At 54.6% G+C, this 23,633-nt stretch overlaps 1 protein-coding gene across 4 annotated transcripts; it reads left to right on the top strand.

Moving 5' to 3' along the window:
- Nucleotides 1-907: 907 nt before the first annotated feature.
- Nucleotides 908-17,614, top strand: CHST1 (carbohydrate sulfotransferase 1). 4 transcript variants are annotated; one of them, XM_037069073.1, is made up of 4 exons: nt 908-1,277; nt 13,476-13,590; nt 14,290-14,363; nt 15,510-17,614. In XM_037069073.1, exon 4 carries the CDS (start codon nt 15,552-15,554, stop codon nt 16,785-16,787), a length of 1,236 nt encoding a protein of 411 aa, XP_036924968.1. In that variant the 5' UTR covers nt 908-1,277; nt 13,476-13,590; nt 14,290-14,363; nt 15,510-15,551; the 3' UTR covers nt 16,788-17,614. The 4 variants fall into 4 exon arrangements, with proteins under 4 accessions (XP_036924968.1, XP_036924965.1, XP_036924969.1 ...); XM_037069070.1 differs by having other exon boundaries at nt 13,470-13,590; XM_037069074.1 differs by lacking the exon at nt 13,476-13,590.
- Nucleotides 17,615-23,633: the final 6,019 nt, after the last annotated feature.

Here is a 23,633-nt window from a genome sequence, read left to right as displayed (position 1 = left end):
TTACTGAGCCTCTCCACTACACTCTGGGAGGCCAGGAGTCTGTTTGTCTTGTCACCAACGAGCCCCTGGTGCCCAAGCAGGCCTGGCCTGGGGGAGATGCCCAGTCAATATTTACGAAAAGCACGAAGGACTTAAGGTGCCCAGGTCTGTCTGCATAAGCGCAGCAGTGGGTCCAGAGTCCCAGCAAGGCAGCAGCGGTCCGGTAGGAAGGGGACTGCAGGACTGGCCTGGAAGGCTGTCTGCCAGCAAATCCACTCGAACATCCCCTGAGCCCCTCCTTGACCCTGCCCAAGAGGCACAACTGGATTCGTTTCCACACCTGAGAAGTAAAGGGGTGGGGGATGGGCTCGGGGTGTGTGTTGGGGCATTGACAAGGAAAGGTGGTCGGCTCTAGTTCTGGGTTCTGGAGTCCCTCCGTTGCACTGGATGGGGAAGAGGTAGAGGACAGCTGGGCCACGGGCCAGGCTGGGGCTCCTGCGGGACTTGAAGGGGGCACTCAGGCGGAAGGCCCTCGGGGAGCGCCCGCGGTGGAGGATGGGTGGGAGGGTAAGGGAAGAGGTGCAGTGGGCAGCCGGCGTTTTCGCTCGCCTGCCTTCCAAAACCCGGGGCGTGGGTGTGGCTCTCCTCGGGGGTGGTTGGGGGCTGGCGCCGGAGCCGGCCTGCCGAGGGGTGTCCGCAGCGCGGTGGATGGGGCAGCGCCGAACGGGGAGGGGGGCGGCGGGGAAAGAAGGGAGCCGGTAAGGCGGCGCGGAGAGCGGAGGGCGCGCGCTGGCTGGGTGGGGAAGAGCAGGGGGCGGGCAGCCGCCAAGGGGCGGGCGGCTTTGGGGGGTGGAGCCGGGACCGCAGCACCCGCCGCTCGCTCAGCGCTGTAGCCGCCGCCGCCGCCGCCGCTGCCGCCGCTGCCGCCGCCGCTCGGGGCTTCGGGCGCAGGGCGCTCGGAGAGGGTCCGGCGCCCGCGGCTGCTGCTCTTCTCCGGCACCCGGGCTGCTGTGGGTTCCGGCCGCTGGCCCGGCGCCCCTCGGTCGGGGATCTCGCGCCCTGCCCTGGAGAAAGCTCTCCGCCGGCTGAGCCGCCCCGGGATCGCGTCCCTGGGCCATGAAGAGGGGCCCGTGAGGGGCTTAAGGAGGCAGCGGAGGAGGGAGGCCGAAGAGGAGGGCGCGGGAGGCGGAATATGCAGCCGCCACCGTCGCCCGCTGAGACCGGGCGAGCCTGACTCCAGACCCGATGATGGAGCCGGTGCAGGGCGCTGCAGCGGCTCCCGGTGCGCCCCCGACCAGGTATCGGCCGGGCCCGGCTGGCCTCGGGGCGGGCGGGAGGGGACACTCGCTGCAGCAGTCGGGAGGGCGCGGGCGTGGTGGGAGTCGCCCCTATGATCGGGGACAGTAGCTACTGACGGTGTCGGGCTGGGGTGGACAGCAGCGTGTTGCGCGCAGGACGGGGTTCCCTGGGCTAGTGGTGGGTGAGCGCTGCGATCGCCCCAGCCCTCCCTGCCCCCATTCAGGGAGGGCAGCAAAACTTGAGACGCGCTGCGTCCCTGAGGCGCCCTGCTCCCCGCCGCTGCGGAGACTCCGGGGCTGCCCCGGCTCACTGTCCCATGCCCCGCCTGGCTCTGGGCTGCTGAGTCTACTCGAGAACCTGAGGTCCCCACAGCTGCACCAACTTTCCAAATCAGGGCTGCACTTAAAGACAGGGGCTTCCCCCTTCTCCCAGCCCCGGCTTGCTGCTCCCAGTCCCGGCTCCGAATCAAACCCTCACGACCACTTTGCGATGAGCTGTCTGGCTCCCCGTGGGGCCCGGGCCCCTGGCTGGTGCAGAGGTGTCCACGGGAAGCCAAAGCCAGCCTCCAGCTTTTCTCTGGGTAGGACGCCGGGATCACTTCTTCCCAGGTTCTGGGAACTCACTGCTTGGTTTCACAGTAACAGCCCTAAATAGCCCTGGCTGGTAAGCTAGGGGTTAAATGGTAGGACTTGAGGATTCTCCTAGGGTGGTATCTTGGTGCCCTGATTTTCGATGGCTAGGGTGTCCCCTCTCCCCATCCAGGGCCTGCCCTTTCCCAGGATTAGGTTCCTCACCTCTGATGCCAGTTTTCTTCCATAAACTTAAATACGTCTTCTGAGTGGGAGACTGCTAAGAAGGGCAGTTGGGGATTCCAGGTGCCAGAGGATGGGTACTGTTGACACAGAGGTGAAGGTTGCAGTTTGAGCCCAGCATCTTTGGACAGACATTGAGCCTAGCATCTTTCTGAGGGCTGGTAAGGGTGGTGAGCAGAGTGGACCTAGCACTGGGGCAGGAGGTGGACACCCTGGCCAGGAAGGTAGCTGCTTTGGCAAGCCAGAGGCACCGATAGATGTAAGAGGCAAGCAGGTGGGGGCCGAGGTACCAGGTTCCTGTCTTCAGGGGTTGCTCAACCCCTCAAGCTCGGGCCAGATGCCTCAGGCATCTGCTTACCTGGGCAGGCAGTTTCCAACTCCAGTCCCCAGCAGCTGGGGGCACTGACAGGCGTCGGCGTGACCCTGTTTCTTTTTCCAAGTGCTCTCACCGCCATGACTCACACACTGGATTCACCCGGGAGGTATCAAGCCTCCGAACCTCTTCTCTTCCCTCCTTCTTGGGTCTTCAGGGAGCTGCTGGCGAAAGGAGGGGGGAATTTGGGGGCTTTAGTCCCCTGTGGGAGACCAGGAGTCTGTCACTGCAAACTTTGATTTCTCTGCTATTGTTCCAATCAGAGCAGGTGAATGGCCATTGTCCAGGCGAGGATGGGGGCAAGTACGAGGAGGTCTGTGCTAATGATCCCCCATCCCTGCAGCTGGAGGTAGGGTGGGGGTGGGACTTTGAAATTATGACCAGTGCTTCCTCAAGGAACATAGGCTAACACTTAAGCCTCCTCATCTCCATGCAGAAGTACATTTCCCCTTGAAAATCCAAATTTCCCTCTTTGCTGAATATTGCAGTGCTTTTAGCCCGAGGTTTCCTCCTTGGCATCTGAAGGCAGACTCCTGTAGACCACTTCCCTCCTCCCTGGCCCTTCAGCCCCTTCTGCCATGTGAGGTCCCCACTAGGAGAAATGTCAAGCCCCCTTGCTTCCCTGCCCCTGCCCAAACCCGAGATCCTTGGGAAGGCTGGTACTGATGCTGGGGTGTGTGTGTACCGGCTCTACACACATGGAGATGTACATCTGTGCTCCATTGAGTCTGCAGGGGACCCAAATGTCAGGTTGTCACTGGGGGGCCCGGGGTTGTGCCCTGCCCTCCACCCTGCCTTCTCCTTGCTCACTTCCCTATCTTCCTCTCTTGCCCACCGTGTCTCTACTTTTCCAACTCACTCTGCATCGGTGTGGGGAGGGAGCATTTGATATTCATAATCTGGTTCAGAGAAGGTCCCGAAGCCCTGAGTCACTGTATGGTTTCCATGGAAACAGACTTGTTCAGAGGACTTGGTGTAGCTCAGCAGTGGTAGGGGAGAGGGAAACATAGTAAAATCAGGCTCCACAAGTGTGTCAGGAGTTGGACCAACTCCTGTTAAGGGGGACAGGGAGAGGCTGGGCAAGGCTCTGGGGGCCCCATAGGAGGTGCTGCCTCTTCCTACCCACTGGGGTCCCCCATCAGGAGCTGCGCATCTCCCACTGTAGAACTTGGCAGGCTGCTGCTCCTCCCATGGGTCTTCTGGCTAGGTGCCAAGGCTCCTGGCTGCTACTCTGTGCCTCAGTTTCTCCCTCTTTGAAATGGAGAAAATAAGAGGACGCACCTCATAGGGCTGTCGTGAAGGTCAAATGTGTTAAGCTGAGGAACATACTCTGAATGAAGCCATAGTAAGTGTTCAGTCAGAGTCATTATTACTAATTCAGGAGGTTGGAAGAAACCCCCCCAGCATATTCACCTGGATCCATCCTCTGTGTCCTGATATCGAGGGGATGGCCTTGACATCTGGCAGGGCCAGCCCCCTGCTCTGGCAGAGCTGCCTGAGGCAGCCCTGGTACACCCCCAGTTGGGAACCAGCCATCCGTTTCTCCCTCCCACAGAGCATTTATTTAGGTTGTGGGGGGCCTGGCACTATGCTAGAGAGCCCTGACTCCTGCTGAGACCCCTCTGCTCAAGGAGCCTTATGGGAACCAGTCCAAGTCCAGATGAACGGGTGGCTTTTTGCCTCAGCCTGCTTGGTACCCGGTGAGAGGGAGGGAGAGGCACAGGAGAGGTCCCAGCTCTGAGGTCAGAGAGACAGGATTGGGGTGACTCTCCTTGATCCGGGAGAGGCTAGGTCACCTGGCTGGGCAGGCCCCTCCCTCTTGATGATCTGCCCAGGAGGGATTAGGAACTCTCCAGCAAGATAACAGACCCTGGCCTTTGCCCCCCACACCTCAGTCTCCCCTGCCTGGGTTAAACCTCTTTCACTTAACTGCTCCTAGCCTATCCTACTGGTCTGGATGGCCTTGGCCCCAGCCTGTCCCACCAGCAGCTGGGATAGGGGCCTGCCCACTGCTGCTTACCCCAGCCGCACTGCCTCTGGGCAGTTGTTTCGGGGCCATTCAGGGTGCTAGTGATGGGCCCCCAGAGTCTCCCTTGCCAGCCCTCTCGATGGCTGCCCTTCCCTCCCTGGCCTGCAGACAATCCCCCCTCTTTGTGTCACTGTTGCTCCCCTGTCCTCCCACAAGGTGGGCTTCAGCTCTGGGCTCCCATCCCTGCTGGCGCTTAGAGCTGCAAGACATCCTTCCTGCCAGCCCTTCTATTTTACACACAGGAAAACTGAGATTCCTGGGGTTGCCTCTTTGGCCAGAACCCAAGCTAGCTGTGGCTGCTTCCAGCTCCTCGCAAGCCCTGGGATGCCCTTCCTTCTTCCCTGGCTCTCCAGGTAGCCCCAGTCGCTGGTCAACACCTCCCCCAAACCCCACGCTCCCCCCATGCTCTCAGTTTCCTGCCAAGGCTCTTCCCCACCCCCATCCCCCAGGGTCTCTCTGGACCGTTTTGCTTTTCTCATTGGTGTTCACAACACCTTCCAATTTAATATCCTCTGCAAATTTCATTAACGGACTGTTTACTCCCTCTCTCAGGACCATTAATGAAGATGTTAGGTAAGGCCTGACCCAGCACTGGGTCTTGGCAGCCCTGCCCCCACTCCCAGTCTCTGTCCCTGAACCCCTTCACCCCAGGGTGCCTCCTCCACCCGGGACCCTTGGGAACTGGCCCCTCCTGCTTTTGGCCACATGGCAAGTGCTTAGGGCCAAGTCTGTTTGAATTAATTTTGTAAGATTACTCGAGGCACTGTTATCAAGTGCTTTGCTAAAAATCAAGATATATTACCCTGCCTGCATTTCCTTCACCTACCAGTCTTGTAATTCTATCAAAAAAGCTATCAAGTTTGTCAGGCATGATTTGTTCTTTATAAATCCCACAGTGCCACGTGGGGCACAGAGTTCCCGCGTTTTCTAAATGTTTAGAGAGTCCCTCGTTGTGTTTGTTCCTTGATTAGAGCTGAAAGGCTATGGGCTGGGAATTGTCGGGATGCTCGTCTCCTCCTTGGGGACAGGGGTCAGGGCACAGCCCTTCTCCACTCGGATCACTGCTGGGGACCGAGAGTGGTTTAGCGCCCATAGAGTTTCTGCAGTGCACTGGGGGCCCCAAGCTGGGCATCAGAGGTGAGGGTGGGTGGGTGGAAGGAGGGCCTGGTGCTCTCCCTGGTGGATTCTGCAGGTGGATGATGAGGACAGACAAGTGTGATGCCAGCATTCGACGGTATCCCTAACTGAGTGATTGCTGTACACCAGCCAGCATGCTAAGAGCATTATAGGCAAGGAGATCTCATTTAAGCCCCTCACCTGCCCTGGGAGGTGAGCATGCTCTCCCCTCCCTGGCCACTTGGGTTGGGCTCAGAGAGGGCCAGGCTAGCCAGGACCCAAGGTCTGGGTTTCATGCTCTGCTAACTAGTTTCTAAGCACTTACGGGTGTGCACAGGACCAGGGGAGCTGCTTGGAGTGGTTCAGATCCAACGGTATTAGGACGTCAGAAGAGGAAGGCAGGGAAATCTGGAGGGAGAGCCTTGGTGAGGTGAGGACCTTGCTGCATGTGCAGGTCACAGATAGTGCCACAGAGTCTGAATCCAGTCCCCACCCTGCCACCTCCTGGCCGTGGGAGCAAGTCCCTGGGCCTCCATGAGCCTGGGTCTCCCACCTGGCAAATGGATCCCCGCTGAGCAGCTGCCTGCTCAGAAGCTGTGTCTACTTCCGCTGGTCCCTGTTGATGTAGGGGCAGCGATGCTCATCGACTGTCATGTTACCAGTGGGTAGCTCTCACCAGTGCTGCTTGCCCAGGAGACAGAGGTGTGACAGGTTGAGCTCTGCTGGCATCCTTGTGATCTGCTGTGGGCTGGTGATAAGTTCTGAACTTAGGGAGCTGGAGGCTCTACTCTGGGCCTTGAGCCAAACCCTGTGCCCCACTGCAGACATCTTTTGGTGTCCCCTTGGCTGCAAAGGATTTGAGCCTTCCTGGCTCCTTGACCACAAAGCTGCCCACTCTTCCATCATCTTTCCTAGCTAGACCTGGAGCCTCAGGCTGGGGAACAGAGTGAGTTTTGGCTACTGCCTGTCATGTGCCATCGCTGCACCAGGAATGTCTGCATTGGGATGTCCTGGTACCTGGTCGTGAACATTGGCCCTGCACCCCCTGCCCTTCCCCTCTGGTCTCCAGGAATTGGGTGATGCTTTTGCTCTTGGGTGTGGTGTGAGGCTTAGCTTTGTGGTTAGGGTCAGGGCCAGCACTTGGAACTGAACTTGAATCCTGGCCCCACCACGGATTAGCCGCTCGTGTGGTAAGGGCCTGCTTAATGAGAGCCAGAACCCTGATAGTTTCTGGGTATCTGCTCCCATACTCTCCTCTATCCTGGGTTAGAGCCCCAAGGGTCAGGTGAACCTCCCCCAAGCCCAGCCCTCCCTGGTCCCCAGAGGCCAGCTGGGCCTTATGCAAGTGCTTCAGGGCCTGGAGGCTCTGGGATCCAGGGACAGACGCCTCTGTCCTGACTCTTCTGGCAGCAGCTGCCTATACTCAAGCTGCTCTTGGTAGTTTCCCATCCTTGAAGATGGGAGGATGGGCCCAAGCCTGGGTGTCCAGGGGGTGGGGCCTCAGGACTATTCTGACTCTGACTGTGGCTGCTGGAGAGGGGAGGGAGGACAGGAAACTGGGCTGTCTGCCCAGTGTCCGATCTGCCTACCACAGGCCAGGCTATAGGACCGACCGAGGGAACTGGGCTCTTCTGACTCATCCCCCCCACCCCCCAGAGGTGCCGGGCACACTTGGGCCTTGAGCCAGGAGGTCAGTCAGTCTCCCCATTGCCTGGGAGAACTTTCCCTGGGTCTGGCCGCTGAGACCCTGCTCACTGGCTGCCGGGTGGGGTGGGACTGTGAGGTGGTCTCTGCCACCAAAACAGCAAGGGTCTCCAAGCACACAGGCTGTGGGGGCTTCCGTTGAGGAGCCTGCGGCATCTGTTTTAACTTCCTTAAACATTTCCAGGCCACTCCTCCCTGTTTGTGGGTTAGAGCAGCCCCTGGAAATCACGCTTGGGGGTCCTGCCTTGTGGGGACGGCCCTGTGCCCAGCACTGTGCTGTGCTGTTGGCAGTCACCAGCTTTCTGTCTCACAGCCCAAATACTTGAAAGATTCTGTGACCATCCTTCTCATTTCGTAGATGAGGACCACTGAGGCCTGTGCTGGGTAAGTGGCCTGGTTGGTCTCCGAGCTGTAAGGCAGCAGCAGTGGGAGTCACAGAGGGTGCCCAGCTGAGGGTGCCCAGCTGCCACCCTGCCTGTCTCTTCACATGCCTGTAGGTGACTCTCATGGAGGCTTGAGATACCCGTGGGGGTCCCCAGAGCCATCACGTGTGGACACTAGAGCAGCTTGCACTGGAGACGTGAGAGCTCCTAAGAGGCAGCTGAGGGGCTCTGCCACTGATGGGAAGAGCACCCTCAGTGCGTCAGTCATTCTCTGCGAGCCTGTCTTTGGAGCCAGGACTAGGAGCACTCTCGCCCCACCCCCGGAGGTAACCAAAGGACGTGCTGGTTTCTGCCCATGGGATCTGTGCATAGGCCACAGGGCCCAGGATTTCAGAGATTATTGAACAGAAACACCGTGTTTGTGTTGGTGCAGATTCTGGGAGCAATCCACAGACTTCACGGTGTTTCAGGTTGAGCGGCAGGACCCCAAAGGGAAATCCAGTGAAAGTGCCTCTAGTCTCCTCTTAGGCCATCCTGGACCATGGAGACTAAGTCTGGACACCATCAGTTCGCCTTACCTGGCAAGGCTGCGTTGGCTGAATTATGTGCTGGCATATTGTGCACCTTGAAGGATGTTCGAAAATACAGCCCCAGGGCTCTCTAGCAGACCCCTCAGGAGAAATCTGGTGCTGAAGTCAATATTAGAAGTAGCTGGGTATTTCTTGAGCTGATGCTTTAATCTTCATCTTATGAATCCTACAAAATATATAAATGAAATATTTCCCTTTTCGCATTGGCTGCCAGGTAGCTCTGACTTATATGCGTAGCCCAGAAGTGACTTGGTGCTTGTACACTGACCTGGCTTCTAGTTCTTTCAGACTTTCATATTCTTGTTTTCCACCTGCCTCATTTCATTACCACATTTTCCTTAGGAAGGGAAAAACCTTGCTGTTTTACGTGTTTTAGCCCCAACTAAACAAACATCTATGGCGGATTAGTGCTGGCCACTACCAATGTAGGATTAAGCATTTCCTTTCTGCAGTCTCCTTCCTAGAGGCCTGTTTGCCAACTCCTCCCTCCCTGTCCAGTTTGCCCTGCCCCTTGCTCCAGAGCCTTGGGGCCCCTCCAGACTGGCTCCTGGGTCTGGTTAGAAATATGATATTCAGGTTTTTTTTCTTTGCTCTCTTTAGGTCCCTAGAACTTCACAAACTGTTTTGGGGGAGAAAAAGCCGGGAGAGCAGTCATTTCCCCAATTTAGGCCTCTGCTGCCCCCCACAGCCTTGGGTCCTCTTTGAGGTCTCGCTCTTTTTCAGCAGCCCCAGCTGACTGCTGTCCTTAGGGGTCTGCCTGAGCAGACAGAGCCCCATTTTGGTGGAAAGGTAGTGACTTTGATCCTGGTGCCTTGGAAATGGGGGAGGAGAAAGTTGGCTGGCAGTGCCGTGGGGGCAGAATAGTTGGCACAGGGAAGTGCCAGTGCTGATTTTGGGGGCCCCACCCTGTCATTAGTCTTCCAGTTCTTGCATGGGTGGCTTCACTCTGTTCCAAAAAGTTAATAAATTCAAACTGAACCAAAAAGCTCTGTGTAAACTGTGACTTCCTTGCATCTCCATCTCCTAGCTCCCCTGCTGGGGCTTCTACAATTACTGGTTCAGCACATGTTCTTTCAGGGGTTGTTTATGTATATGCATGTATGTATGTATATATATATATATATATATATATATATATATATATATATATACATACATACACACACACACAAATATTCCTGTTCAAAACCCAGAAATGGCAGTATACTATTGCACACGTGTTTTCTGGCCCTAGCTTTTTTTGGTTAATAATAAATCATGGGTAATGTCTGCAGAACCTTCTCTGATAGCGTTACCTGCAAAGAAAATCCTGGGGTTGGGTGAGTGCTACTAGTAGGTTCCTGGACCTCTGAAAGTCCACCCATGGGTGCCCCTTCTTTCCCCTAGAGACTTAACCTCTCCAATTGTGTGTGTAAAATTGTGGGCACAAAGGGATCTTTCTGAGAGGAGGGATTGTGTCTCTCTAAGGGGCCTGTGGCCCAGGAAAGGCAGAGTCACATCTCTGGGTGGCCTGGGATTTCATAGAGGGGGAGACATGAGGTTGAGGGCAGGTGGTGCCGACTCAGCAGAGGGCACAGCCCCTTGTTCCTTGGGCTGGACTGCACCAGCCATGGATCAGGCTGAGGTGGTGGGCAGAGTGCTCTGCCCATCCTTAGTATCTTCTGGGAAGATGACTTGGGCCTTCCCACTCCCAAAGAAGGGTCCCTAACTTCAGAGAGAATGGCCCTGCCTCTGAGTGTAGAGTATGGGGCCTTCCTGGGCTCAGAAACCCCCTGTGGTCAGACCTGGGAGGCCCTTAGTGTTGCTGGATCCGCTGAAAAACTGAGACACAGAGCCCACGATCACCAAGCCAGGGAAAGGCAGAGGCTGTGGGCTGCTCCTGCCTGTGATGATCAGTTCACAGTTTCTTCCCTTACCAGAGCAGAATGAGATCAGGGAGGAGAAGCCCTCGAGATGAGGTTTGGCTGCCTGTTGCTGCTTGCCTCTTGGTGTGCGGATAAGGAAGAGGAGGTGCACAGAGCAGAAGCCACAGCCAGGGTGGGCGTGTAATCATCACACCTCACTGCATCCTGCAACATCACCTCCTGTGGGCTGCATCTTCACACTAAGCAGCCGCCGACCAGCCAGGAATTCTGAACACAGCAAAGACGCAGGGCTAAGAGGCTGCACTATAGGATATAGCCACTAGAGGGAAGCAGGAAAACCACTGCGGTAGCTCAGCGTGAGAAAGTTCTAGGCCTGAGAGAGGAGCCAGGGAAGAAGAGGCAGTGGGCAGGGGCCTGCTTGGCAGGGGTCTGGGCACAATGGTGAGAGAGACTGTGTGCCAGAGCCAGTGGTGATTTGTTCTGGGGCATCTCCCCAAGACAAAAGAGCAAATAATACATTTAATGGTAACAGTAGGTTACATTCATTGAATGCTTACTCTATGCTAAACTCCATTAATGCATTAATCCTCACAACAGCCTTGTTAAAATTATCGCCACGTTTCCAGGGAGAAAACAGAGGTCAAGAGAGATTAAGAAATCTGGCCATCCAGGGGCCTAGTGTCAGAGCCCATGTCCAAGGCATGAGACTGTGCCCTAGTCTATGCCAGGCATTGGTGAAATGCTTTAAGTCCTTCAATTCTATGATATACCCACTTTACATGTGGGGAAACTGAGGTGCAGAGACAGTCAGTCACCCAGGCCCACACACCTGCTAAGTGACATCTAGGTGGGCGTGGTTCCATGACTTGAGCTCTCAGCTCTGAATTACAGTTCTCCAACACAGGTGTGCCACCTGCCCACCCCGTGTGGTGGTGCTCTGTGCCTTAATATCAACGTGGCTGACACTGAAATCTGAGCTTCCCGTTGCGAGGGGAGTTTCACCGTTTCACCGACTCCTGTGCCTTCCAACAGAAGTTACAGATTCTGGGCCTCAGATCTGCCTGGCTTTTGACTAACCAGAGGTGCAGGGAAGCCATTGCCAGAGGATGCTTGAAGCTCAGGGAGGGGACCTGGGACTCACTGTCTAGCTTGGAGGTCGAGGGTGTTGAAGATTCCCTTGCAGTGACCAAAGCTCCCCTGGGAACAATGAGACCTGGCCTAGGGCCTCTGGTTTTCAGGGCATATGCATTTAGCATATCAAGAAGGCTTGGCCAGCCCTAGGCCCTGCTCTGCCAGGCTGGCAGGACAACGGGACATTTCTGGGAGGACCTGACTTCCTCCATCTTCCTGTTCCCATGCCCTGGTTTTGCCCTTCTGAGGGGAAGGGGATGGCTAGCCACTGGGCTCTTGAACACATCCCCCTCCTTGGAACCCAAGCTGCACCTTACGAATCTGAGTCCCATTTTCGTAGAGATTTGTAACATCAAGATGCTTCTGTGACTTCTGATTCATTGGCCAAGGCAGCAGCTTCCAATCCAGCCTTAAGTTTCTCTGGGTGGGGGAGAGCAGGGACAGTGGAGGGAAGAAACAGAAATGGTCCCCTCCCTGCAGCATGTTCCTCTTCATTCTGTTTTTAGGACCAGAATCCTGTAGTTAAATGAAATTTCTTTAAGGGTTCTGTTTGCAGTCTTGATGAGGACCGAACAGGGAGGAGTGTGAGTGGAGGAGGATTTGGCGGGGGGGGGGGGGTGGGGTGTGTGGCTGGGGGAGGGATTGGACTCCAGAGCACAGCGTCTGGGCTGAAATCCTGGCTCTGCCCCTTACTAGAGGTGCGACCTTGGGAAATCTGTCTCACCTTGCAGAACCTCAGCTTCCTTACCTGTAAAATGGGGCTGTGACGGCATCAGTCTTACGGGGTTGGCAGGAGGGCAGGAGGAGCCGATGCCTGTGAAGGGAGCATGTGCCTGGGAGAAACATCGTGGATGCCCAGGAAGTGCTCCCCTGCCTTTGTGCTGTTTTGCCCATAGTGCCTGTCTCAGGCTGGGTAGCTGACAGATGTGAAAAAAGACAAAGTGAGTACAAACCAATGCAATGGCATTGCAACTGAAGTACAGGGCCCTGAAATATTAGCTAGCACTATTATTGATGGCCGTCCCTACCTGTTCTTCCAAGGTGTTCATGTTTGTCTCGGGTTACTCAGGCAGGGCAGACCTGCACTCTGCAGGGGAATGAGATTGAAAGCAGAGAGGATGTTCTCTCTGGGTACCTCATCCACTCTAGCATCTTCTGCTGCAGTGGGGTGAAGTAGGGGTTGGATGGGATGTGGTCAGGGTTGTGTTTTTTTCTCTTTTCACATTGGAGGTTCTCAAGAACATAGACTGTGCCCTTCATGCATTCCCTGCCACTTGGTAACATGATACTGCTTTCCAAAGGTACTAAGTGGAGTTTCATACTGAAAACAGGACTCTTAGGCCCCAGAGCCTCAGCAGGCCCATTGCCAGCTCAGCCCAGCCTGTGCACCGCTCCCCAAGCTGATGGTGAAGGGGCCAGAGCACTGGCCTGCAAATCTGACCCAGAGGGGTTTGAGTCTCTGCTACTTCTTATTTGCTTATACATGTATGCCTAGTCTTTGAGGCTTAGTTTCTCCATGTGAACAATGGAAGTGAGGACCCTGACCTCCCACAGGGGCCTTGTGAGGGATAATGTGGTGTTGAGAGTTGGGTGAGCAGAGCCAGGCACTATTGCAGGGTTGGGACATGAGGACCCCTTTGCCCCACCCCCAGAGAAGTCATACCAATAGCACAATGGGGGAAGACTATTCACAAAGTGTGTGGGTTTGGTCCCTCGGCCGTGGGCCAACTGAGCAATGAGACCAGGCAGCAAAGAGAAGGAATATGCTCTAAGTCCCGGAAATCATCTGTCCGCCCCCATCTAATGCCCAGTCCCTCTCACACCAGTTTGCAGATGGGCTGGGAACGTTAATTCAGTGCATGTTTGAAGGCCAAGTACACGTAAGCTGGAGGAACAGAAAGTCAAATCTTCAAGGGAGAAGGGTGTGGGCTCTGGACAACCTGCTGGCCGTGGGTCGCTTTAGCTCTGTGCCTCCACTGTCCTGCCTGTGGGATGGAGTTTATTGTATTGGCTCCCACCTGAAGTTCTTGGGGCAAATACATGAGCTTCGAGGTAAAGGGCTTACTTAGCACTTTGGCCATGTTCAGTAGGTGCTAACCAAAATAATGCAGTGATCTTGGTGTTTTAACTTTGAATCCGTGGAGAGCATGAAGGTCAGGGATGCTCCCTGGTCCACTCTTGCTTTGAGTTTCAGGTAGCCTTTCTCTCCCTGGCGTGGCTGGAAGGAGAACCTCCTGCCCCAACTGCCCTTTCCTTGGGAGCCTCAGCGGCTGTTGTGACTGATCTGCCTTTCTGCCTGGAGGTGTGAGGTGAGGCCCCCTGCCCTTGCTGATTTCCACGAACCCCTCCTGGGCAGTCACTGAACAAGTTGAATTTTGGAAGCTCAGGATGTGCTATTGATTTAAAATGCAGAACCGATGGGGGTGGTCCACCTGCTACTTTTTGGGATGAGTTTGACTTTGGCACTCTGTTCTGTTGCTGGAGGCTGAACGTGGTGGCTGGTCGGGCCAATCTGGACACTAGGGCCGAATGAACAGAGCTAGCCAGGCCTGGGGGTATTTGTGGCCAGTGAAATTCTTTTCAGTTCCATTGGGTGGTGGGTGTGTGTGGGTGAGTGCCTCCCTGGGGTGTTTGCTCATGTGGGGCAGCGACTCTTGGTCAGCTGGGGTTGCAGGCTTGCCAGTTCCTTCCCCACTAGTTTCTGGTGGGAGTAGAGGGACTAGGGCTCCTTAGGAGGGTGTGGGTGGGTGGGTGGGTGGGTGGGGAAAGTTAGTGGAGGGGGTGGGATGGCGTGTAGGACTCAGAGGGCTGGATGCAGGGATCAGAGTTGGTGCTGGGTTATTTGGAGCCCCGAGTCGGTGATAGATAACGGAGAGCAGGCAGGGCCCTCATCACCCAGCCATGGGGGCAGTCAGTGGGGCCCAGGATGCAGCAGAGCAGGGGTAGGGAGGGAGGCACTGGAGCCCGACCCCTTTTTCAGAACCCCTCCTCTCCCTGTTTCCCTGAAGTCTGTTGGCCACAGGGCTGCCACGAAGGAGACCTGCTGGCTGTGGACTCCCTGGCTTGGAGCAGCCCCTCTTTGGTGAGTAGTGGGTCCCTCCCTGCAGCCTAGTAGCTGAGCTAGCCTTTGCTGGTGGACTTTCGGATGCTCAGGTTGGCTCCTTGCCTTGAACCCTGGGCACACCCTTTGCTTTCACAGCTCTCCCGGGGCCTTCCTCATCCCTCATGCTTTCCTTGGGGTGCTCCTTCTGTTCCCTCCTTTCCTCTTCTCTCTGTCCAGCCTGGTTCTCTGGGGTCATTGCTGGGTTGGGGTAGGTCCCTGAGCTCACCCTATGGACAGAAGAGGCCAAGGGCCTGAGGGTAGAGGCCCTTGAGGACTGGCTGAGGTGGAGGGGTCAGTTCGCTCTGCTGTCATGGGAGTCATCTGCTCCATGCTCTGGACCTCTGCCCCCTGTGGCAGGGAGCAAAAGTGGGGGGACACTGGGGTTTGGGAAGGGATCCTTCTCAGCAGCCCCTGGACTTGTTTCTGATGTGAGCCAGCTGACTCTTTGGGACCCCAGGGGCCCCAGGAGTCTTCATCTGGAGTAAGCTGGTCACCTGCATCCATAAGTTGGGGGATGTGGTGCTTGACACAGCTGTACACCTTTCCTGGCCCCGTGGGTGTGGGTGAGCTGGAGTTGGCAGCCGGTGACTCACAGAGCACCAGGACCCTTTCAGCACCGGGCTTCTGCCTTGGACTCTTCCTCCCCCCGGTGGGGGTTGAACAGGGGATGGAGAAAAGATGACCGTGTGGGTTAGTTCATGAGGGTGGACGACGGTGGACGTTGCAGGTGGGCCCAGGAGATGCCAGCACTGGGCGACAGGCAGTGGCTGGAGGCAGGACCTGGTCATTCCCTCCGTGGGGGTTGGGGGAGTTAGTTTCCTGTCCAGTAGTTTCCCATCGAGGAACCCAGAGGTCCTGCAGGGAGGCCCCTGCAGCTTTCTGTGGGTTCAACCTTGCAGAATGGGGCACAGAGAATCGGTTGGTTCAGTCTGAAGTGGCTCCCCCAGAGACTGGTGAATAGTGTGTACAAGCTGCTCAGGCCTTTAGTACCGGAGCAAGCACTAGACAGGAAGACAGGGAGGCCTCCCTGGTTGCCTCCCCCCATGCACCCCAGAGACCAATTCTTCTTTCATGTGAGGGACCCAAGCCCAGCTGCCCCTGACCACTGCCTGCTCTTGCCCGCAGCCCTTGAAAGGTGGAGAAGCAGCCCCATGAAGGTGCCCAGCCATGCAATGTTCCTGGAAGGCTGTCCTCCTCCTTGCCCTGGCCTCCATCGCCATCCAGTACACGGCCATCCGCACCTTCACCGCCAAGTCCTTCCACACCTGCCCCGGCCTGGCTGAGGCAGGGCTGGCCGAGCGTCTGTGTGAGGAAGGACCCACCTTCACCTACAACCTCTCCCGCAAGACCCACATCCTCATCCTGGCCACCACGCGCAGTGGCTCCTCTTTCGTGGGCCAGCTCTTCAACCAGCACCTGGACGTCTTCTACCTGTTTGAACCCCTCTACCACGTCCAGAACACGCTCATCCCCCGCTTCACCCAGGGCAAGAGCCCCGCGGACCGGCGGGTCATGCTGGGCGCCAGCCGAGACCTCCTGCGGAGCCTCTATGACTGCGACCTCCACTTCCTGGAGAACTACATCAAGCCGCCGCCGGTCAACCACACCACGGACAGGATCTTCCGCCGCGGGGCCAGCCGGGTGCTGTGCTCTCGGCCCGTGTGCGACCCCCCGGGCTCCGCGGACCTGGTGCTAGAGGAAGGGGACTGCGTGCGCAAGTGCGGCCTGCTGAACTTGACGGTAGCCGCCGAGGCTTGTCGTGAGCGCAGCCATGTGGCCATCAAGACAGTGAGGGTGCCTGAGGTTAATGACCTGCGAGCCCTGGTTGAAGACCCCCGGTTAAACCTCAAGGTCATCCAGCTGGTGCGAGACCCCCGTGGCATTCTGGCTTCCCGCAGCGAGACCTTCCGCGACACGTACCGGCTCTGGCGGCTTTGGTATGGCACCGGGAGGAAGCCCTACAACCTGGACGTGACGCAGCTGACTACGGTGTGCGAGGACTTCTCCAACTCCGTGTCCACCGGCCTCATGCGGCCCCCATGGCTCAAAGGCAAGTACATGCTGGTGCGCTATGAGGACCTGGCCAGGAACCCCATGAAGAAGACCGAGGAGATCTACGGGTTCCTGGGCATCCCCTTGGACAGCCACGTGGCCCGCTGGATCCAGAACAACACGCAGGGTGACCCCGCCTTGGGCAAGCACAAGTACGGCACCGTGCGCAACTCAGCGGCCACGGCTGAGAAGTGGCGCTTCCGCCTCTCCTACGACATTGTGGCCTTCGCCCAGAATGCCTGTCAGAGGGTGCTGGCTCAGCTGGGCTACAAGATGGCCAACTCGGAGGAGGAGCTCAAGAACCCCTCCATTAGCCTGGTGGAGGAGCGGGACTTTCGCCCTTTCTTGTGACAAGGGCTCTGCAGGTGGGGGTGAGGGGCACCTGGTGTCGGTTTTGATAAAATGGACCGTTTTTAACTGTTGCCTTATTTCCCCCTCCCTCTCCCACACTGTCTTTGTGTCCTTCCGCCCACCCCACACTTCCTTCTGCCTCTTTTGTCTCTGAAATTTGCACTATGTCTTGGACAGGAGTCGCTGGGGCAGAAGGGGAGTGAGCGGGGTGCAACCCGCACCGCACCCCATTCAGACACACGGATGTTGGGTGTCTGTGTGGATGGTGACCATGTTTACAAGCACCGCACTCACACATTCACCTACATGCACACACGCGGGTGCGCACAAGGGGAGACGCCCCAAGCCACACAACTCCTGAAGCGCTCTGAATGGGCGAGTGGTCAGGGAATGGTAGTTTTGGCCCTGTCTAACTTCTACAAGGTAAGAGGTTAAAGAAAAGGCCACCTCCCTCTAATTTATGAATGGTGTCTGTCCCTCCTCACCCTGCTTCCTGCACCCCATGCCCACTGCCCCCTTTGGAGCATAGAACTGCCCCCCTCCTGCCCACCCTTGCCTGTCAGTGAGCAGGTTTTTACTGTGAGGTGAATGTGGACCTTCTTTATTTTTTCCAGACTGTGGCAATGCTGTCTGTCTGTCTGTCTGAGTCTTGTGGCTGCCCCTGGACCAGTAATGACTGATAAATCTTATGGGTTTCTGATTGATCTTGGGGTCCATCTGTGATCTTTTCTTTGTGCCAAAAAGAAAAAAAAAGAGTGGATCAGTTTGCTAAATGAACATGGAAATGCTTTATCTGTGTTTTATGTAAATAAAAGAGTGCAATAATATCTTGTTGGATTGTAGGATATTCTGCATGGGTGAGGGCAGGCCTCAGTGGGGCCTGGGGGTTTCTGGCTTTGGGGAGGAGAAAAGGAGGTGAAGAGGGGTTCAATAACCAGTCTTGGGCTTTCAGAACTCACCCTCCACACACAACAGACAGTTGAGGTCAGGCGCCTTATAGCCAGGGCTGATATTCGAAACATCTACTAGTTCAGCCAGTTCAGTCTTCAAGGGATTTATCTACGGGGCTTCTCTGCCTAATATTCGAAACATTGGCTGATATTCAAAACATTTAGGAAGCTTGCTGAATGAATGTCCAGAGGTCAGGAAGGGAGTACCGGGACCCTCCTGTGCCAGGTCTTACTCCTTTAATTGCTGGATCTGGGGCAAAGATAGCTGGGGGGTGGGCAGGGTGGGGTGGGGCATTTGAGGGATGGGTTGGGTTGGGGTGGGGCAGTGGCCTGGGAGGATTTCAGTGTTTTAACAATTAGTGCAGGTGCACTGGTGTCCACACTGGTGGAGAATCAAATGTGCTAATTTCCCTTCCCATCCTTGGTAATCTAGTAGCTCCCTCCAAGCAGATTTCCCAACTCTTGTTCCAAGAAAACAGCTGGTTCCTGGGGTGGAGGTCACAGCTCTGTTGTCCTCATACAATAAGAGTGCCTGGGATTCAGTAGCCACAGTGGTCCAGGGCTTCCTGAGGAAACCTGGTCCTGGCTGTATTATGAGTCAGGAGGGTACAGATGAAGCTGTGATAGCAAACACCTTCGATAATAGTATCTTAATCAAGGTGGGCTCCTTTCTTTCATACTCACTTGGCAGTGCATGCCAAGTTGTGTCCCCATGTTGTGTGCCCAGGTGTCAGGGACCCTGGTTCTTTCCATGTTGTTGCTCTTCTATTACTCTAAGGTGTTGCCCTTGGCTATATGGTCCAGGATGGCTCATCAGGCAGTAGTGGTAAGGAGAAAAATGAGGCACACCTCCCCATCCTTTGTGAACAGAACTCCAAAGTCAGAGACGTTACTTCCAAACACATCTCACTGGCTGGAACCTGGTCACGTTTAGCTGCAAGGAAAGCTGGGAAATGTAGTCTTTTACTTGGGTGGCCATGACAATTAAAGTGGCCAATGGTTAAAAGGCTTATCTCCCTGAGCTTCAGGTTTCTTTTCTGTAAATGGGAGACAGTATGATTTAAACCCTCACTTCTAAGACCAGGAAGCCGGTATGGAAATATCTCTGTTATGACTAGTGGGCAGGGCCTGGAGGTTTCGTGCCCACTTCTCAGCCCCTGTTCCAGAGGCTGGTTCTCCAGCCGTGGTGAGCGAGTCAACCTATAATTTGGCTTCCTGGCATAACTGCCTCCATCAGTGCCCCTGGGCAGCTGTTCTAGCACTCAGGGGAGACCTGCTCCAGTGGAGGCCACTGTAGGCTGGTTCTCACTGCGTTACAGTAAATGACGTTGCAGCGCTTGTCTCTTAAGGAGCTCCCTTCTCTTCACTCTCCCACTGCCCTGCCTTGGATTGTTCCAGAGCCTGGGGGCTTCTCTCCTCTGGGTGGGTGGCTTTATGTGGAACCTGGGAGACATGGGAGCCCCTGACCTCATTGGAAAGACACCTTTCCCTCAACTGCCATGACAGAAGACTTTAATAATGCTGACTGGGGCTTTCAGAGGAAAATCTCGTTTAGTGATGGATTCATTTGTTCGTTCACTCATTCAAGTATTTCTGACTCTTCTAAATGCAGGCTCTGGGTTTACGGGCTCTCCTTCAAGAAAGAGAGTGTAGTGGGGGGTAAACATAAAATGATGGCTATAGCACAGGCAGAGCACTGTGCCCACAGGTGTGTGCCACATGGGCAGGGCTGGGACTCGAACTGACTTGGTTTTACAAACCCCAAGGTCACCACGAGTCACAGGCTTGTTTCCCAGTCCTCTTGGTGTCATTTGACATGTTACTGGTCTCGGGGCTTAAAGGAGCCAGGGAGGGTTTCTCTGAGGTGGTGTGCCTGAACTGAGTCTGGGGAGGTAGGCACTGGCCGCACGTAGGGCATGAGAAGATTGTTTCCAGCAGAGGGACAAGCAGGTGCCCTGGCACAGAGGCGGGAAGGTACGGGGCGTTCACATCTGTGTGGGCTGTGAGCAGGGGCATGTGGGGTGGACCATGCTGGCTTCTAAGCTAACTTCTGAAGCTTAGAAAATCCGTTCTACTAGTTCAGCCAGTTCAGTCTTCAAGGGATTTATCTACGCCGACCAAACCCACAAGACAGAAGGTCAGAAATCAGAGGGCATGCCTGCTTTTAAGGTAAAGACCAAAAACTCCTAGTGTGTTCTGAGGCCCCGTGTCCTGGCCCCACCTACTACTTCTAGTTTCACCTGCCTCACATTCCCCCTCACTGGCCACTCTTCAGTTTTCCCACTTTTTAAAAAATATAACTTAAAATGTTTTTTATTTACCGATTTTATTTTATTTTATTTTTTTTGTTTTTTTGTTTTTCAGACTTTTATGTTTATTTACCTACATTTTACAAAAGAGTTGTCATAGGCCTTTTGTTTTCCCTCCTTTGCTTTTTACTTTGGGAATTTACAGTATGGCCCAATGCTCAAGAATAGAATAACGTTGCCCCACAGAATCATCACCAAGCTTTAACCCTCGTCAGTATTTGCTCATCTTGTTGCCTCTATCTTTCTTACACACACCACCCTCTGCCTCCCCGCCAGGTCTGAAGAAAAAAAAGATTCGAGAAAAGAGGGAAGGGGTGGCTAAGTTCGCTCAAAAGTATAGAATTAAGATTGACTTTCCTAAAGAGAACAACGACTATTAAAATACTGACTACCCAAAAGGAAAAAAGGCAGCCTTGAGGAAAGGGGCTGTGCCGCAGGAGATTCGGGAAACGTAGTCCGGAGAAGATCCGCAGGGTGAGAGGCAATTACACTCCCGGAAAGCCCCCTTTAAAGCATTTGGTTGGAGCAAATAACACAAGTATACAATACAGCTCTCTTAAGTTCGGGAGCATTTCGGCTGCAGAAAGGCCCGATTTTATTTATTTTATACACACACACACACACACACACACATATATTTTAGATAGAGAGAGAGACTTCAATTTGTTGTTCCACTTATTTATGCATTCACTGGTTGACTCCTGTATGTATGTGCCCTGACCAGGTATCGAACCCACAATCTTGACATAGAGGATGATGCTCTAACCAACTGAGCTATGCTGCCAGGGCCCTGCTCTCTTTCAATTCCTTGAGCACACTGAAGTAGATTATTGCAGTTACAGCCCCAGTTCGTTCACACTTGACTCTGCGCTTAGCCATGGGCCTTGCTCTGGGCGATTGGATGAAAACCAGTGGGATGGAAGCAGAGACTGAGAAGTACCTGAGCTTTGGTGGTTGCCCTTTTTGGCTGCTTTGTGGGAGCCTTTAACTGCGGTGGGAAGGCAGCCACGGTGGTTTGCTGCAGCATGACAGATTGTGAGGGGAAGAACCGAAGAGCCCCACCCAGTGAGTGGTTAGCTGGCAGACACAGATGCACAAGAGAGCCCCTGCCAAGGTGGGCCACAGCGTTACCTAGATCATTGGAACTCCCTGGCTGAACCCAGCCAAATGTATGACTCACAAAATTGTGGATTAAAAGAAGTGATTGTTGTTTCCAGCCCCTAGGTTTTGGAGTAACTTGTTATGCATTGAAACCTAACCAATACGCAGGCTGCTCTGTCTCTTGGCAGGCTTTTTGCACAGACTGTTCCTTACGCCTGGGTTGCCCCTATTCCTGTTCACCTAACTCATGTCTACCCATCCTTTGGAGCTCAGCTTCATTATCAACTCTTCCTCGGTTTTACCAGTTCTGCTGTCCTGATGATAGGCCCTTGTATAACTGACTATATATCTAATCTATCCCGATCATAGGCCCTTCTGGCACAGCGTACATCTCTTTTATGGTGCTTAGCACAGTTATAATTGCACTTTTTATTACAGGACCTGGCACACAACAGGTATCCAATAAACGCTAGCTGAATGAAAAGAAATGAATAAAACAGGTGATCCCCACCTGATACAATAACTTGCTTGTGCTCGGCCTTCCTGCGGGGCTAGGCAAGGCCTGGGAGGGATCTAAACGAGGCCTAAAGCAGCTACTGGCTCCCCAGCCGTTTCTGATAGCACATGGGGTGGGAAGTGGGGGTGTTTGAGCTGAGTTTTGTTCCAAGAATCCACATCCACCCTCCCCCACCCCAGAGTCCACAGTTCTGTCTGACTCTAGGCCTGCACTTCAGCTCTGCCATTTCTTTGTTGCACCTGTCTTCCCGATGAACACAGGAAGAAGGAGAGAAATGAACAATTCTACAGTTGACAAGCGTACTTCCTCCTCCTCTTAGTCACACCTCTGCAGGGCTGTTTCCTGCTCACCCAGAGGCATTTGTCCTGCCAGGAAATAGTGATCAGAGCCCCACGTAGCAGGACTGGCCCTGCCCCCACCTCTTCTGTGTGCAGCCCTTGATATCTTAGATTCTAAGGAGTAACTTCCTGGTCTTGTCCCCACAGTCAGCGCCCCTCTCAGCTGGTGGCTCTGGAGGCCATGTGCTCTCAATTCTTCTCCTCACAGGCTTCCTCTGTTTGTTCGTCCCCACCTGCTCCCTCCTTGTCAACAGCACACACTCTGGTGTCCAGGCCCCACTTCCCTGGGGCTCTGGGAAGCATGGGGGACTATATTTCTATCATCCCTAGACAGTGTTGTCCAGGACGAGCCTGTCCTCCCTGGCTCATCCTCTCCCCGGGGAAGAAGTTCTCGCTGCTGGAATGCCTTTGCTTGATGGGAAGGAGAAGATGTGAGAGATGCCCCTTCACAGACCCACTGAGAAAACATGCCTCTGTTTCCCCAGGGCTGGAAAATAGGCTGCAACTGAGTCCTCACAGGCAGGTAGCTGAGGTTGGGGTTCATATCGCTACCAGCCATGGTCTGCATGGTCACTGGAAGGGCTTTGTGTGCATGTGTAGGTGCAGCTGGGAGACAGAGGCCCAAGTTGAGGAACTGGCTGGGCTGGGGTCCTGCGGCCTGCCAGCCTGGGACAATTATTACCCAGAACAATTACTGAGGTTTCACAGAGCCCAGAAATGCCCTCTCTAAACCTTGGATCTGCCTCCCTCAAGTTGCACTTTCTGTTTCTGGGAGTTGCTACCTGCTGATGACTTATAATTGCAGTTATGTCTATCCATCTTGGAACCATTGTGACAAAAAGCACGGTTCTAGGTTCCAGTCCCATCTTGGCCACTATCTGCTGCATGACCTTGGGTGCATCACTTAACCTTTCTGAGCCCCCAATTTCTTACTATACAGAGAAAATCATTATAAAACCTATCTCAGAGGGCTACTCTGAAGATTGCATAAGGTGCACAGCATGGCGCTTGGCATGCAGGGAGTATTCAGTAAATGCTGGTCATTATGTTGCCATCACCACCGTCATCGACATCACTATTTTATCCACAGTTCCCAGCAAGGCGCCTAGAATAGGATAGCTGCTCAATGAACATTTGTTGAATGAATGCATCTTTTTTGTGTACTCATCTAATCTGTAGGCAGGAATTGGGTTCTTCCACGGGATCACAAGAAAAGCATTTCAAGGACCCACTCATGGGAGACCGTGGTGTGGTATGGTTTTTTGTGTGGGACTAAAAGCTGTCCCCTGGGTTTCCAACGTCCCATCTCTGTCTGTCTCACCATGGAAGGAGTCCAAGCTTGTCTTCAGTAGGGCCAGGGTGAAGGCCCCTGCCCATGTCCTGGTACAGCCCAGTCTAGCATCTGACTAGCTCAGTGTGTGTTTCCAACTGTAGACCATTTCAGGCTCCCTCCTGGAGTGGAGCCTGCGTGTGGAGTTGTATGGTCATGGAGAGGACATGAAAATACATGGGGAGAGTGCGAGTCACCTTGACAAGAGAAAGAGCTTTTTTGTTCCCCTGGGATGGTATTAGCTTGGGTGTGGGATGAACAAACTGCCCTTTCAAAAGAATCAATTAATTTCCCAAGCTTC

Source organism: Sturnira hondurensis, unplaced genomic scaffold (assembly GCF_014824575.4).
Source record: "Sturnira hondurensis isolate 20B ecotype Veracruz unplaced genomic scaffold, ASM1482457v3 Scaffold0018399, whole genome shotgun sequence".
Classification (NCBI taxonomy): Eukaryota; Metazoa; Chordata; class Mammalia; order Chiroptera; family Phyllostomidae; genus Sturnira; species Sturnira hondurensis.
Note: the sequence above shows the minus strand (reverse complement) of the source record. Positions and strands in the feature narration are given on the sequence as shown.